At 31.4% G+C, this 18,391-nt stretch overlaps 1 protein-coding gene across 1 annotated transcript; it reads right to left on the reverse strand.

The window, feature by feature from the left end:
- Positions 1–494: 494 nt before the first annotated feature.
- LOC115710554 (receptor protein-tyrosine kinase CEPR1) lies at positions 495–4,495 on the reverse strand. Its single transcript, XM_030638917.2, has 2 exons — positions 1,655–4,495; positions 495–1,103 (listed from the first exon to the last, which is right to left on the reverse strand). Exons 1-2 carry the CDS (start codon positions 4,185–4,187, stop codon positions 679–681), a joined length of 2,958 nt encoding a protein of 985 aa, XP_030494777.1. The 5' UTR covers positions 4,188–4,495; the 3' UTR covers positions 495–678.
- Positions 4,496–18,391: the final 13,896 nt, after the last annotated feature.

Genomic DNA, 18,391 nt, shown 5'->3' on the forward strand with positions numbered 1-18,391 from the left:
ATAGATAGGATATTGCTCTCAAGTGGTCCTTCCACAGACGAATCATGCCATCTAAATTTTTAAAATTAAGAATCAGAAACCCACTTCAATGCAAAAAGAAAGACAAGGAATAACCCCTTGCAATATATATCTCAACTCTCATGTGCATTTTTTATTTTATTTGTTATTCTTTCTTTCTTTTTTCTGATATGAATATGATAAAAAAGAAAAAGAAGAACATGTACAAGAGGTTAAAAAAAACGCACAAAATCTGACACTGATTCTTCATTAGTGGGACTAGAGAAATAGAAACCTTATATTGTTTTCTAAATTATATATCATTTATCATAATTAAGCCATAAAATTAAATGTTAATGCAAGCACGTATAATTGAAGTATACACACACAGAGACTATAATTTTTTTTTTTTGAAAGGCACAGAGACTATAATTTGATTATTACATGCATGCATGTTATTTCTCAACAGTAAATAACAATAATAATAATAATAATAATAAGGTTAAAAGAGGCCCCTACAGAATCTACAAGCCCAATTTTCCATTAATAATAATAATAAGTATGTAATATTCTATATATATACTATATATTTATATTTATATTTATATTTGTAGTACATAACCTTGAATGATGAAGTTGGCATCACCCAAACAAACAAGTGTCACGAAGACTGAGTAGAATTCATAATTCATCAAACTGGTCACCTTTTACCTTAATGGTATTTAATGGGTACTCTTTAGTAATAGTAGAAGTAGTATTAGAATTGGTTTTATAGTTGGAGGAATCAAACTTGCATGGATCAGCCTCCAACAGCAACTGAACGACCTCCTTCATAGTTGGTCGGAGAGCCGGGTTCTTGTAGGTGCACCGAACCGCAACTCGGAGGACTTGGATCATCTCATCCTTATAGGAATCGGATAGAGTTTGGTCAAGTACCTCCATGGCTCCTTCTCGGGTATCCACCTTGTTAGAAACCCAATATATGATGTTCTTGTTTTCTCCAAACTCAGCTTCCACTGGCTTTTTCCCTGTTATCAGCTCCATTAGGACAACTCCAAAACTGTACACGTCACACTTTGTAGTTGCTTTCGATGAATATGCGTATTCTGAGTAATATAATTAAATTAGTGATCATCATCAGCATACCACTTCTTTTCTTTTTGGAACGAAATCATTATAAAATATCACGGCTTAAATTTAAACAACTAGGCATATAACAATAACAATAAAAAAATAAAAGATACATAAAAATTTAATGTAATTATTATACGTATATTTTTTAATGTAATTAATTATTATTATTATAAAAAATAATTACAAGTATAACAATAAAATAAATAAAAATGATTTGTGAAAATCGAATTGTGAATTAAAAAAATATATTTCATATTAAAATAATTTGTTAACTTTACCTATAAAATTAATTTATATGTGCGTATATGATCACTATATATGATCATAAAAGGATATTAACGTAACAAGTTTGAAACATAAAATAAGAACAAAGTTTTTTGAATAAAACATCCATTTTTTCAGTGTTTCTAAGTTCATTAATAAAAATAAAAGAGTATATCTTCAAATTAAATAAATGTTAAAATTATTATTTTTTTTAACACTATGATAAAAGCTGGAAGGTAAGAAAAAAACATTAATTTACCAGGAGCCAAGTAACCATAGGTGCCGGCAATAACAGTGGTTGTAGAATCTTTGCCTCCTCTAGCTTGCAAAACCTTGGCTATACCAAAATCAGCCACCTTTGGATGATAATTCACATCAAGAAGAATATTAGTAGATTTAATGTCTCTATGAATAATGGGACGAGGAAGATCATGGTGGAGATAAGCCAAGCCTTGAGCTACCCCTAGAGCAATCTGGTGCCTAGTTGGCCACTCCAAATGGAAGTTATTCCACCCTCTGTGGAGAGCATCCCAAAGATTTCCATTAGGCATGTACTCATACACCAAAAGATTACAATCCAAGCTGGAGAAATAACAAAACAACTTGACTATATTCTTATGCCTTATGCTCCCCAAAGTCTCCACCTCTGTTTTGAGCTCCTTGTTCAGTATCAATTGATCATCATCTTCCGAAGTCCATTTCTGCTCTGTTCTACTCCATAGTCGTTTGACTGCCACGACTTCTTTGTTGCTCAACTCAATCTTGTACACTGTGCCAGACCCACCACGACCCACTATGTTCTTATCAACCATAGCTTCCATGATTTCACGTTGGTCAAACGTTATGCGGTGGAAGCTCTTGACTTCGTAGGAGAAGTACGAGGATAGGGTCTCGTCGTTTTCCACTGAGGCTCTTTCTTTGCCAAAACGACGCTTAATGAGCAAAACGACCCCGATTATGAGGATGACGATTGATATTGATATTGCCCAGATGGAGTTCAATTTCTTTTGGTTGTATGATCGTGATGGACAAAGAGGGAAAGTTACGTTCTTATGGGAAGTAGAGGATTTGGCCAGAACTGACGAGTCAATGCATAGACCCGGGTTACCTGAAAAGCTTTCTACTAATCCTCCTTTGATTAATGAGGGTGGGATTGGACCTGAGAGGTTGTTGTTGGAGAAATTGATTGAGTTTGGTAAAAGTTCACAGAGACTCTCTGGTATATTACCAGTCAAAAGATTGTTGGAGAGGTCAAGAACGTTGAGATATTTAAGGGAAGAGAGTGAGTCAGCTGGGATTGAAGAATTCAACTTGTTGCCTTGTAAAAGAAGCAAATTCAATTTTTTCAAGCCTCCAATATGGGATGGGATTGGACCGGAAAGAAGATTGTTACTAAGATCAATTTTGACCAAATTTGTAGCTCTAGAAATCTCAAGGGGAAGCACCCCTGAAATTTTGTTATTCTGTAGGAACAACTCAGACAAGTTTCGAGCTCTTCCAATGGAATCAGTTATAGGGCCACTGAAATTATTGTAACCAAGATCAACAATTGAAACATGAGGAAGAGCCAGCAGGCCCTCAGGGATTGATCCCACTAAATTATTAGCACTCACTCTAAACCTCAGTAATGAATAGCAATTTCCATAGCTCTGAGGTAACTCCCCTGAGAACTTATTATCAAGTACCAAAAAATATTGTAACTTACCAGCTTGACAAACGTGAGCAGGGAGTGGTCCTGTCAAGTTATTTTCTGACAAATCAAGCACTTCCATAGGCGACGACTGTCCAAGATTCCAAGGTACTTGGCCAGTCAAGTAATTGTCGTAAAGCGACAAGATCTTTAGTGTGGTTGATTCAGCGATCACACTTGGGATTTCTCCTGTGAGGCTATTGTTGTAGAGCTGCAATACATGAAGATTGGGCAAACGACAAATCGAGGCTGGAATTTGACCAGTCAAACGGTTGACCGACATGTCAAAGTCATTTAGCTCCGTCAGGTTCCCTAGCTCCTCAGGTATTGGTCCCACTAGCTGGTTGTAGTATAGCTCCAACAATTTGATATTCTTTAACAACCCAATCTCAGCAGGGATTTTTCCCGATATGAAGTTCCCACTAAGCTCCAGATCAACTAGTGACGTCATGTTCCCGATGGACCGTGGGATTTCTCCGTACACCATGCAGGTGGTCAGCACCATTGACTTTAGCTTCTTTAAGTTTGCGATACTCTCCGGCAATCGCCATAATTCGAAGTTCCCATTCTCGTTGAAGTTGAGGACTTCTAGGTTGGTGAGGTTGACGACCGAAATCGGAAACTTTCCTTGGAAAAAGTTATAAGACAAGTTGAGAATCCTCAATTTTTTCATACCGGAAAAGTCCGGCAGAGTTCCAGTGAGGTAGAGATAACTCATGTCCAACTCTTCAAGCTGAGTACAGTTGACAATGGTAGTTGGAAACTCACCAGAGATTCGGTTCCGTCCGAGTCGAAGGACCCTTAATTTTGGAAGATAATAACATATGTTGGAGGGGAAGGTCCCAGAGAGTGACCAACCGTACATGTCGATTTTGATGACTTGGCCTCCACTATCGCATTCTATGCCGGAGAAGTTACATATTGGTTTTTTAGCCCCGGAACCAACATACCAATTGTCCAAGGTGGCACCGGAGAGAGATTTCTTCATGAGGACGAAAAAGTCTGTCTGGTTGTTGGCTCCAATGATGGTCGATTCATTTGAATAAAGCTGTGATATGAAGAACAAAAGACAGAGGAAGCATGCTATAGAGTTGGGCGCCATTTGATTTGAGTAGCTGAAAATCTAGATTGAGAGAGTTTTAATATTTATGCTTTGGTTGAGTAGGAGAAGAAGAAGAAGAGTATATAAGCATATAGCAGGCATAAGGTTTGTTTAGATAAAAGAAATACATTGGGAAAGAAAAAAGAATGAGTATTGTCATGACTCCTCTAATCAAGCACAAACGTACTTTACTTATTGCCACTATCAATTTGCTTTATATCACAAAATTTATGATTTATCATCTCCTTTTCCTCTCCTAATTCATTTTAGTACTTGTGGAGGAGATATTATATAAATATAAATATACATTTATATAAAGTAAGTGTGTGTGTATGTGTATATGATACCCTGTCTTTTCATGGAAGAACTATTCTCTTTATAATGAAAGGTTGGTGCTTTTGTTTTATGGAGCTTCCACCATGTCCAAAAGAAATATTTTATCTCCATGAATCTTATTCGTTTCTTTGAGGACCCCCCAAACCACTCAACAAAGATGGGCTACAAAGTACACTGTGCTTGATCCAAGTGTGTTATGCGTATCCAAATGTACAGCTCTCCAAAGATCTTCACTTGTTGCTGTGATTTATATATATATATTCTTCCCAATAGAGATCAGTGTTCTTTTTTTTTTTTGAAAGTTGAGATTTTTTAAAGTTTTATTTTTTTTTCCTTTTCCCTTCAAGGAAATATAATACAAGAATATAAAAGTAACATTATTATTATTAGAAAAGTAATTAGTAAAATGACTAGTTTTGGATAGTTTGTCTTTATCCATTTGAAATCCAAGCTTACTCTCTAATCTAATGTGAGCTTTATGGTCACGTGTGAATTACCGTGTTTAGAAATAGATAATTTCTTTTAAAGAGTGATATTAAAAGTGTCTATCTAACGGCAATTCTTGGTTTAACAGAATATACTGAATATTCTGTTAAATTTAACGATTAGGTTTGATCTCCCGTTAACAAATAAAGCCAATAATTAAACCAAAAAATTAAACAATCTTTTAAATATTAATAATCTCTTTTTAAATTTTTTCAAAAAATAAAAAAAAAATAATAATCTCTTTTTAAATTAAAAAAATCATCTTAGCCACATATCTCTCTAACAAACCTATCTTGGGAGAATATTAATATTTTTTTTTATTTATTTTCTAAAAAAGAAAAATCTTTATATATTAAAGTTAACCTCACGTTATCTAATGTTTTCTCTGGATAAGCATAGGAAGCAGAAATACCACTTCTATCTTTGTGTGATTGCAGATATACCACTTCTGTCATTGACCCACTTTTTAGCTTTATAAATGGAGATGTTCATATAATATTAACACTTTACAGAATATTTATAGATATAAACTTACATTACAATGCTATGTTAAAAAAAGAACTAAATAGATTAATCTACTACTCCAATAATAAATTTATTTACAATTTTATAATTACACTAATATTATTTTTAATATATTATTAAATAATATTTCAAATATAAATATTTAATTTTTTCAAACAAAAAATTTGTAATCTTTAAAAATAAAATGCATTCAAAATCTTAAAAAGACCAAAATCTTAAATGAAACTAGCAATACGTGGCTCGGCACGTACATTCACCTAGTATATATAATAAGTGTGGTAGATGTGTTTATAATGATATATCTTATTTTTATTATTTATATTTATACAATTAATAAAAAAAAATTATGTTTAAACAAGAGAATATAAATTCGCTTATAAAATTAAAATCATCAGTCCTCCTATCTAAATGTAAGCATATGTAATTTTTTCCATTATTATATATTAATAAGCAAAGTTTAAATGAAAAATAAAATAATAATTAACAAAAATTTATGAAAAAAAAAAATAAAATAACAACACAAAAAAAATATTAGTACTATATGTATGTTTGCATGGCGGATCTAGGGGTGTTGAGGGAGGGCTAAAGTCCACCCTGAAATTAAAAATATATTAATATACAATTTTTGTTTTTATATATACATAGTAGTCAAATAGCTAGAATAATTGGTTAAGATGCTTTAAATTGACATGGGAGACCATATTTTGAATCTCATTGTCCATTTTTTCTATGTGTATTTACTTTTTATTTATTAGAAAAAACAAATGAAGTACAAGGTTCAAATTAAGTCCAAACTTATGACCACTATAATAGGAGGATGTTGCTAAATCATATTCTATTTAAATTTAGCTAGTTATTTATTATTTTGGATTATATTAAATGTATAATTAAGCCCACTCTAAAATTTAATCTTGGGTCCGCCAATGTATGTTTGTATAGTATTCTACACTACTATACTAAAAAAATTTAAAAAAAGTTAAATAAGCAAAAAATTAAAGAAAAAAATAGGAAAAAAAGATAGAAAGAAAATGTAGAAAAGACTCACAAAAGTATTAATAATTGGTCCAAATATGAAAAAAAAAAAAAAATCACAAACACACAAAAATTGCTAATATGACCTTATCCAGCTTGAGAAAATACAAAAAAGTAAAGACAATAGGAAATCTTTACCTATACGGTGTGCAACAAGTAAAAAAAATTACAAAATTACGTATAATTAGACAAAAAGTTAAATTCTAATAAATATGTACATATTAATAAAGAAAATGTTAAGGGATGGGCTAAATACCATAAATAGGAGCATATAGTTATTGGTACATTTTAATATCGAGTCTCACAAATTTTAATCTATTAAATAATATAAGAAACTGCTAACCAATTATTTAATGTTATATTCTTATAGTATTGTATTAGGCATCTTAATGTGTCAAATAATAATATTTTATTAATAATAATAATAAATAAATAAATAAATAAGCAAAACAAAGTTGTACAAAAGATTATTCATTAAAAAAAATCATTCATAATAAACAAAAAGAAAAAAAAAAATATGATCATAAAAAAACAACCACATAAATCTATTTATATATGACAGATTTAATAGAACATTTATTATGATAAAAAATTTATATTATTATAAATGCACAATTTTACGGAATATATAGTGTAATTCGGAGCAATTTAAATCACAACTCAATTCAGACTCCAATCCACATCGCAACCCACACAGCAACTGAGATATCAACCAATGAAACAACCTAAATCGTAAAAATAAAAAAAAGAAAAACAAAAACAAAAACAAAAAATCACAAAAATAGAAAGAAAAAAAGGTTAAAATTTGGTATATAGGGTGGTTCCCCATAAAGTATTTACTTTTATGCTACTTTTATTATTTTATTAGTATATTTAATTACAGTATAATTATGAACTATTATATTCTATTTTTATTGTTTATATTCAAAAATTAATGACAAGGTTATTTTTTTTTTTATATACTTAGTAATAAAAATATTAAATTTTGCACTAATTTTTACAATTGTGCATTGAAGTACAATGCTAAAAATTGATGCATAATGTCACAAAATATTTTTATTTGTTAAATCTAGTACAATTCTTACATCTCCTATTGGAAATGCTCTTAAACTTATGAGTAACTGATAAAAAAATAAAATTATAAACGATGCTAATAAAGATATGTACGTATTAATAATGAAAATATTAAGTTTTAAACGATGTTAATAAAGATATGTACATATTAATAATGAGATTTACAACTTTTATGTTGAGCTCCAAATCTAGCTCCGCCTTTAAAGTCGTAGAAATGTACAATTAAGTTTTGCCTTGTAAAACCGAGCTTGCGGGCTTCCACTATTTTCTACCAAAATGTGCTAACATCCCTCCAAATAACTCTAAATGCATGATTAGTTTTTAAAATAACCTAATAAATTATAATTACACTAATTAATAATTTAAAGAATCAATTTAAGAATATTAATACATAAATTAGCTATATTTATAAGACAAAATATTGACTTATCAAATTCCCCTACACTTGACTCTTGGTCGTCCTCGAGTAAGTTAATGATAAAATGAATGATGCTTAAATAAATCGGTCTTTATGAAGAAAAAAAATAGTTTCAAAAATTATACATCCACTTATAATTTTAAGAAAATTTAAACTCTTCAATCATTAAAATTTTAACTCAAGATAATTACTTCTCAAACTCAATTTTTGTGTGTGTTGTTCAATCAACTCATCATATTACTAACATTCAAATTAATTCATGCATGCCAAAAATTAATTTTTATCTCAAAATAAATTTGTATTTCAATGAAAATTCACTCTGTAAGACCATGCATAAGGCATCAAAGTAAACACACATTAAACACGAGCAATCATTGTCAATAGAATTTCATTCAAACTATGATCACTAAAAAAACTAATATAAACTAAAAAAAAACGATAAAAAAATAAATAAATAACTAAGGAAAAAAATCTGGATACACACGACAGTTAATCTCTCTCCCACACTTAATATATGCATTGTCCTCAAGGCTCAATCAAATATAATCAATACAAAATAAAAAGAAAAGGGTAAAGAAAAACTCTCGTAATTTACTTTATTTAACGTCGTTAGCTCGACTTTGATAATACCTTTAGTGTTGATGCTGGATTATTAGATTTAAATACACTAAAATGTATTTGATCACCATCAAATTCCATCATTAATGTTCTTGACTTAACATCCAATATTATACTCGCCGTACTCATAAATGGTCTACCCAACAACACCAGTGTAGTGCATGGAATAGAGTCATCTTTCATGTCTAGGATATAAAAATTAACTGGGAAAACTAAGTTTTTACCTTAACGAGAACATCCTTCACTACTCCACGAGGATAGACATTAGATTGATTGGCTAATTGAATGACTATTCCTGTTTCTTTTAGTGGCCAAAGATTCAACGAAGCATAAATAGAATATAGCATGAGATTTATTGAAGCTCCCAAATCCAACATACATCGATCAATCAATTTATCCCCCATAATACAAGGGATCATAAAACTTCCTAGATCTTCACATTTAGGAGGAAGTTTTTTTTTTGGAGAATCACAGACACATTCTCCCCCACACTTACTTTTTCTTCCTCTTTCAACTTTTGCTTACTCGTACATAATTCTTTTAAAAATTTTGCATAGCGAGGTACTTGTCTAATAGAATCAAGTAATGATAGATTTACCTCAACTTTGCAAAATGTCTCAAGGATTGCTTTGTCAACTTCATCTTTCTTTGTCTTCCTCAATCTACTAGGGAATGAAGGAACAAGAACATAAGTAGGTAGAGGTGGTTTAGGCATTGGTGCATCCTTGGGAGGTTGAATCTCATCCTCTTGTGGTGATGGTGCAAGAGGAGATTGGATGGATGAGGAAGGTGGAGTTGATGGTGCATAAGTTGTGCCACTTCTCAACGTTATGGCGTTAGCATGAGCTCTTGGTTTTTCAATAGGTCAAGAAGGCAATCTTTTAGAAAGTTTGGCTTCTATCTTGGCCATAGATGTAGCCATTTGCCCATAGAATTTGCCAAACTCTTCAACGTGGCTTCAGTTGTTTGTGGAAACCGTAGTGCATTCGTGGCCAAGGGAGTAATCAAGTCTTGAATAGAGGGCTTGGAGTTTTATGGTGGTGCTTGTTATGCTTGAGGTCTTTGTTGATAGTTAAACTCAGGTGGTCTAGTTGGTGCAACTTGTTGTTGGTTTCCATAACTAAAATTTGGATGATCACGTCATTCCTCATTAAATGTGTTCGAACCAGGATTATATTGCTGCCTTGGTTGACCTGGGAAACTTTCAATAGCATTAACATCTTCTGTTGGCCCTTCAAATAGAGTAGGACAAGTATCAACAGTATGCCCCACAACCTGACATATCCCACAAGGTCGTGTCGGTTGGCCTAAAACAAGTTATTGTACTATAGACGTTAAGTGATCTAGATGCAACCCAAATTGGTTATCAATAGGAGTGCTCACTGTTGGAAATATTTTACTAGGATCTAGATTTACTAACAAGTATGTTTCATTAACATCCTAATATGAATTTCTAAAACAATGAAATAAACACATAAGGGTTTAAGAAAACCTTACATTGGGTGTAACTGAATATAATTACTTCTTCCGTTTAGATCTCTAGCCCTTGATTCCTTTCTGAAGCAGAGCATTATCAAGATCTGAACCTGCATCTCTTTCTCTCCTTCTTGAGTCCGATTCTCCTTCTTGTTGATTGGATTCTTCACAGTCTTACACACTATGATTGAGATACCACTTGATGTGTGTGGGCACTCACTCTATCACTAAAGGCTGAATAATATGAAGAAGAAAAGAGAGGAAGAGGGTGGCGGCTAGGGTATAGGTAGAAGGCTTATGTTAGGTTATATTTAGCCTATGTTTCTGTTGGAAATTTATTTTACTTGGATCTTAGATCTACTCACAAGTATGTTGTTTAACACCCTAAATATGAACTTTCTAAAACGATAATTAAACAAATATAAAGTTAAGAAAACCTTACATTGATGCAGCAGAATAATGTCTCCTTCCACTCAGATCTCTAACCCTTGTATCCTTTCTGTCGCAGAGTATTATCAAGATTTGAGCCTGAATGTCCTTCTCTTTGTGTGTGATCCTTCACAATCTTCCAATCTATGATTGAGGTACCACTTGCTGTGTGTGGGCACTACTCTATCACTAAGGTTTCGAAATTAAGAAGAGGAAAAGAGAGAGGGATAGGGTCGGCTATAGAGAGAGAAGTGGAAGGCTCAGTTTTTCTCAAAAAGTAATTTTCTGACAGAACGCTTGAAAACTTGTTGAAAACTTGTTATTTGACTGAGCCATCACTTTCTATTTATAGCCAACTACTAGGTTTAGGTTAGTAATTATTTGGCATTAAAATAATGAAAATATCAATTTGAAAAACCAGCTTAAGTGGCCGGCCAAGGTGTTTATTGGGCCTCACTTGGTTTTTGCAGTTTTCACAATTTTTATTTCTATTTTCTCAAAAACGCCAATTTTCTAATTCTAACAATTTAAATGCCAAAACTAATTATTTAATAACTAAAATAGATTATTAAATAATATTGTCATTTAATTTAATTATTAATTAGACATATAGAGTCTCTTAATTAATAAATAAACCTAGAATCTCTTTTCTTTACAATTTCACCCCTGCTTAGTGAAAATTCACAAATTAGACATAGTCTAACTTTAGAATTATAATTGATTAATCACAAATCAATTATTGAGTCTTACAAGCAGTATAGTCTCAACTAGAATGGGGACCGTGGATTTATATGCTGAGCTTCCAATAAGTGAACCGAATTTACTAAGTAAATCCTTACTTATTAATTCCTCGTTGAATCCACTCTTAGAACTTAGAATTGCACTCTCAGACTTATATCGAGCATATTATATGTTCCACGATATAGATATGCTATCTCATTTAACCATTGTTATAATCTTATTGTGATCAAAGATCCTCTATACAGATGATTTACATCGAGATGGGATAATTTTACCGTTTTCACCCATCAACGTATTTTGCCCCTTATAACACTTAGCTACCTGTAAATGATGTTTAGTGATCTAAGAATTAGTCACTTAAACAAGAGCTCATCCATTTACTTCTATTTAGCTAAGCTCGAAGGGAATCATCACTTGACTTCTATACACCAGTAGAAGCTATAGATTCCATATTTATGTTCAGCACTCCCACTCAATTATACTATCATGTTCCCAAAATATACGTATCACCCTGACCCAAAAGTAGGCTTAACTAATAAATTAAAGAACATGAATAGTACTCCTGAGTTGAGCCTAAGCATATCAGGATTTACATTCTTTTAATCTTAAGATCAACTACTGATATTGACTTGGAAAGATATAACGGTAAGTTTATAACATCTTAACTAAGTTCAATATCGGTCCAGTCCAATGTGTACTCCATACATTCGAAACTAGTATACTTTACCAATGTCCTGGAAAGAACATAACACTTACTCCAAGTGTAAGTACACATCATCGCTGATTATCACATCAGTGTAAATCCAAAACACTGATGAAACAGGTACTTAGTCTTTTGATTCATATAATCACTTTGACAATACTGTAATTGTGAATAAACATATGATCTGGACTTATAAGATTTTGTGTGTAAATGTAATAAACATATTAAACCATTAGCATGTAAAATTCATGCAAACATAAATCACTTCAAATTTCTTATATTGATAACTAATCAGATTGTAAAGGGTTTTATTTAGGGCACAAAACCCAAAAAACTCCCACTTGCACTAACATAAAACAAACTGTACAAATAAATCAATCTGATGTCTTGATCTTCAAATTAAGTGTAGTATATTTGAATCCACCCAAACCTCTGGAAACTAGTTCATAAAAATATTTATGAAACATCCTTTACTATATGCTTTACTCATCAAGGGATATTGAAATCCTTACTGTTTTAAAGTACATCTGAATAAACAGAAGACATATCTCTCATATTTTAAAATATGGAATTGAGATAATACAGCGTAGATTTTTCATCAGTAAAATAACTTTCTGGTAATTTCAAATTTACAAAGTTATAAATCTTCTCTGGTAGAGGAAGCTATCTTGAAGACCCGGAGCGATATCACCTTCTAGTTTCTTTCTTTTACCCTTATTTCTTTCTTTTATGTTTAGTTTTGTTTCAGATTTAATCATGGATGTTTTTATTGTTTTTATGAGCTAAATTTCTCATTAAGGGAGGATGATGAATGTTGTTTTAAGTTTATGCCTAGTTAATAAATAATTGCCATTCCTCCATCTTGATTGTGAATACTATCTATATTTGTGTTTAATTCCATGTGCAAGTTTGATCACCTTTTACATGTTTAATGATCTCAATTCGAAATCTGAAAAGTGAGAATTGAGAATGCTAAAATTGGATAGTCTAGGTTTTGATGTGAAACGAAAGTATTTACATAGCCTTAGTGACAAATAGATTATTGCTTAATGCTGATTTCATGTTGATTTAATTAAGAAGTTAATTAGAGAACATGAGATTTAGAACCTAAAAGATCTGAAAAGAGTTAGGTTAATTCATAATTTGTCATTCACATTGAGAAAAGGATAGCAATTAGGTATTAACATTGGTAACTTAACAACAGGATTCACCTCCCTAATGTCTCATCTTTATTAATCTTCATTTATTCTTTTAATTTTTTGAATTGTTTTCTTTTATTCACAAAAAGTATTGTTTTACCAGATAGAATCATAAGTGTAATTTAGTAGTACTTAGTCCAATTCCCTGTGGTTCGACCTCACTTGCGTGAGATACTACTTGATTGCGTATACTTGCGTAGTAACCATAATTTTCGTAATAGCTTAGAATTTTTCTCTGAAGGAATGAGATGCATCATCTTTTTCCTGAAGCCATCACTACCTATTTATAGGTAACCACCCAGGTTTAGGTTAGATTTATTTGGCATTAAAATAATAGAAAAATAAATGGTAAATTCCTTAGTGTGGCTGGCCATAGGATGTTATTAGGCCTCAGTTTGCAATTTTGCTATTTTGTCATTTTCCCATCTCATTTTCTCAAAAACGCCAATTTTCCAATTTAACCACTTAAATGTCAATTCCAATTATTTAATAACTAAAAAATAATTATTAAATAATATTGTCATTTAATAATTAATTAGACATATAAAGTCTCTTAATTAATAACTAAAACCTAGAATCTCTTTTCTTCACAATTTAGCCCTTGCTTAGTGAAAAATTCATAAACTAGACATAGTCTAATATTAGAATTATAATTGATTAATTAAAATCAATTATCTAAGTCTTACAAGCAGTATGGTCTCAACTAGTATGGGGACCATGGGCCTATATAACCGAGCTTCCAATAAGCAGACCCAGAACTTACCAAGTAAATCCACTGACTTATTAATTCCTTGTTGCATCCACGCATAGAACTTAGAATTGCACTCTCGGTCATATAGAACGCTCTATATGTTCCACGATATAGATACGCTATACATTATCCATTATTATAATCCCAATAATCAATGATCCTCTATAGATGATCTACATTGCATAGGGATAAAATTACCGTTACACCCTTTCAATGTATTTTATCCTTAAAACACTTGCCACCTATAAATGATATTTTAGTGAACTATAGTCACTAAAATAAACGTTCTATCATTTATCTCTATTTAGCAAGCTCGAAGAAAATCATCGTTTCACTTCTAAATACCTATAGAAGCTATAGATTCCATATCTATGTTTAACACTCCCACTCAATTGCACTATCATGTTCCCAAAATGTACGTATCACCCTGACCCAAAAGTAGGCTTAACTAACAAATCAAAGAACATGTATAATACTCTTGAGATCGAACCTAACCATATCAGGATTAAGATCATTTGATCTAGGATCAACTAGGTGATATTGAATTGAATATAAATTACGGTAAATTTATTATATCTAATCAAAGTTCAATATCGGTCCCTTCCAATGTATACTCCATACATCCGATACTGGTAAACTTTGTCAATGCCCTGGAAAGGACATAACACTTATTCAAGGTGTAAGCATACCTATCGCTGATTATCATGCCAGTCTAAATCCAGTGAACTGACAAATCAGGGGATTAAACTTTCGAACATATAATCAAGATTATATTCTACTGTGCTGACAACACTATAATCATAAACAAATACATATGTTCTGGACTTAATAGAATTTATACATTAAATATAATCATCAAATAAATCATGTGAACCATGCAACATCAAATGTTATTTCTGATCTTTATTAATTAGTAAATCTGATTATATTGAAATGGGTTTTATTTAGGGCACAAAACCCAACAAACTCCCACTTGCACTAATATAAAACAAAAAGTGCATTTCAAATAATCTCAACACCTTGATATACAAATCAAGTGTAGTATGTAGTGTACTCTCCATAATAGGATCTGACAGGTTGTATTCAACGCAACCTTTTCTCCACCATTACATTTCTTTAATCACAAAATTCTTGATATTGTGAAATTCTTCTCTATATGTCTACTCTCTTGGGATATTGGATTCTTTACTTTTGGCAACTACTTTTGCGTTAGTCAGGAAGTAACACTTGTAGTTAATAAATGTTGGAACAAATGCCAAAAATGTATAGAACTTTCCTTAGACTGAATAAGTACCTTTTCTGCAACTTTAACATTCAGTCTCTCTCTGGTAGACTTAGAGACTTCAGATAGGTTTTTACACTTCTCCAAAATCTTTAGTCCACCCCCAGAGTAACCACCATCTCATCAGCAGACTTTCTAGCACTAAGGCAAGTCTAGAAATCTGATTTGGTGTAGTCTAAGAGTATTAAATACACCCTTATCGACTAACGTATAGTTCCTCTTCTTAATCTTAAGATTTACTTGATTGTCTTCCAAGTTCCTTTCCTGGATTAATCTGATACCTACTCATTACTCCCACTCAAAAGCAGGTGTTTGGTCTAAGGTATACTAAAGCATATCTGAGACCTCTCACTGTTGATTTAAGGAATTCTTTCATGGCTTTATCTTTTCTGGAATAGTTGTGACTTTTCCTTAGATAAATAAAATTTATGTCTAGAAGTCGAGAAGCTTCTATATATTGCCATTAGAAAAGAAAATGCTTCAGCATCTTACTAAAGTAAGTTGCTTGCACTAGAGTAAGTAATTAACCAGGTATACCACAAGCCATAGATTTAGATAAACTCCAACCTATAATACTAGGAACAGGAAATTTTGTTAACCATAGTTCACTTGGCTTTACTTCTTAGTTTCTTATTCTGACAATCCATTACTCGTTTAAACTCACAATGGATTTTTATCATAAGTGTCTTCCAAGTCATAATAGGGTGAGTTCCTAGAAACCCTCCAACTACGACAAAGTACCGTGAATTTTGTCTAAGAATACTAAATGGTATTAACCTCTTCGGTTGTGTTAAGACAACAGAGGCAGTGCGACCATCTTATACAGAATAAGATGATAGAACACTTATTGAATAAAAAAAAAATATCTCCTTTATTTGCTACTTTATTTTCAGACTTAGTCATTTTTCTTAGAAAAGTAGTATTTGTTGAAACAAACACTTTCTTATCTAATGACTATGGAATGGTCCACCCCTAATCACTTAGGATAGGAAACAAACATGTAAAACTTGGTTAACAGTTCTAGCTTTTCTTAAGATTTCGATTAGGTCATCCATGAAACTAGTAATGGTTTACACTAAGTACACAACCATTCCATCATTCTGAAATTTTTGTTTCACTAGGGTATTTCCCTAGAAGGACTTAGGCAACGACTAGTAACTAATCATCAATATGCAAATCGAATCTCTGGGGAGGTAAGTTTGGATATAATTCAAAAAATCAACTTAATGATCTTTGAACTGCATGTGTACTAAATATTTCTCCACCCCTATCAGTTCGCAAGATCTTTAGCCACTTACCTTAATGGTTTTCACCATTCTTAGAAATTCATAAAATTTGTCAAACATTTCAAATTTCTTTTGCATAAGGTAAAATCTAGAGTGATCGTCTTAAGAACATAACAAAAACTCATATCCACCCCTGAATGTACATCCATCTTCGAATGAGATGATTATACTTCCAGTGGATATAGGCATATTGACTCTTTGCAGAGAATGATCTTGTCAAAACCACTATGAACAAGATACAAATGCCATAGATTTATAAAATATGTGGTTGTGATTTTTTTTTTTTGGTGACTTAGGTTTAGTTACATCAAAGAGTTCTTAAAATAGTCCAAGTGGATCCTGGTCACAGAATACTAAACTCATATTCCATACTTTAATATACAGTTTGAATCCATTGACAAAAAATGGATATTAAACACTTGTGAAAATGTAACTGTATTGTATTCTGGAATCTAAAATTCAAAGTCAAAGACTTAAATTTATACCAAATATACATGAGTATTCTTCTTTCTTGGACCACCACTACTAATTTAACTCTAAGTCTAATTTTCCTAAAGTAAGCATATACAAGTAGGAGATTCTAAGATTGAGGATTTATATCATTTCGGGATAGAATGTCGGGAATATAATCATATGCGTTATTCAATTTCTTAAGAGAAAATAGAATGACTTTATATGATTAATAAACCATTCATCCAATGATATATTATTTAAGCTAATTCAAAATGAATAAGCTAAGAGGAATAAAGGATAATTTTGAATTTAAAATAAGAATCCAACGATGCTCCGATTAGCGAGAGTCAAAGTTATTCTTACTTTTATAAACTTCTTGTTTCATATTGTAAATACTTGTCTAAGGTGTCATCAATTGATGAACAGCTAGATGTTGCATTTACAATATTTATCTATCGAGGTCTAGCATTATTATGTTTGTCTAATGGATGACAATCCATTAGGGATTTGTCCCATTAAAACAACAAGCCAAGTTAGACCAGCAATGAAGATTCGAAATTTAAACAACAATTAATAACAGAAAATATGGTTCAATATAAACTCACACACAATTCAGAAATTATTAAACATATAGCAAATAGGAATGACAAGCGAAAATACTAAAACATACAATCCTAAATAATTTCCAAGGTCTTCAACAAAACTGATATCACTGTCCCGTTTAGGCGAGAGTCAAAGATACCATCCATTGAATAGAGTTGTCAGCTCATCTAAAATGATAAACATTCTAGCAACCTTTTATTCGATCAAGATAAGAATATAGCGTTGTCCCGTTTAGGCGAGAGTCAAGGCGATTCTATCTTATGAGCTTCCACCATCGTTTTATACTTTTGCAAGCCCTATTAAAGTCGCCACCATTAGAGTGATCCATACTAAAATAAATACTTACAAATAGTACTTATCTTTCGAGATTCTACGGCGTTAAATTACTAATGAATGTTCCTCCATTAGGGAGGATTACACACTAAAACAATAACTATGTAGAACCAACAATGGAGATCGAATGTCCAAATAATAATAAAGCTCATTATTTAAAATGTATTTTCTTCTAATATTTATTTTAATCAATTTATTTTAAATATATATATTTATTTAATTAAAATTTTCAATTTAGAATAAAATTCTAAATATAAATTTTAATTTAATATTTATAAAATTATACTTAGATGGATATGAAAATAAAATGAATTATTTTCATCTTAGTAATAATTTCCAATAAATATTTAGAAAATTATTCAATTTAAGTTGTATCAAAATTAATTTAAATTAATTTACAACTCAAATTTAATTTTCTATAAATATATATTGCATTTCAAAAAATTAAAGTATATAAGA

Source organism: Cannabis sativa, chromosome X (assembly GCF_029168945.1).
Source record: "Cannabis sativa cultivar Pink pepper isolate KNU-18-1 chromosome X, ASM2916894v1, whole genome shotgun sequence".
Lineage (NCBI taxonomy): Eukaryota > Viridiplantae > Streptophyta > Magnoliopsida > Rosales > Cannabaceae > Cannabis > Cannabis sativa.

Excerpts from the sequence above, each read along its gene's own strand:
- LOC115710554 (XM_030638917.2), bottom strand. The coding sequence starts at position 4,187 with ATGGCGCCCAACTCTATAGCATGCTTCCTCTGTCTTTTGTTCTTCATA. Across the intron at positions 1,104-1,654 it reads CTATGGTTACTTGGCTCCTG|AATACGCATATTCATCGAAA; the intron begins GTAAATTAATGT and ends TATATTACTCAG.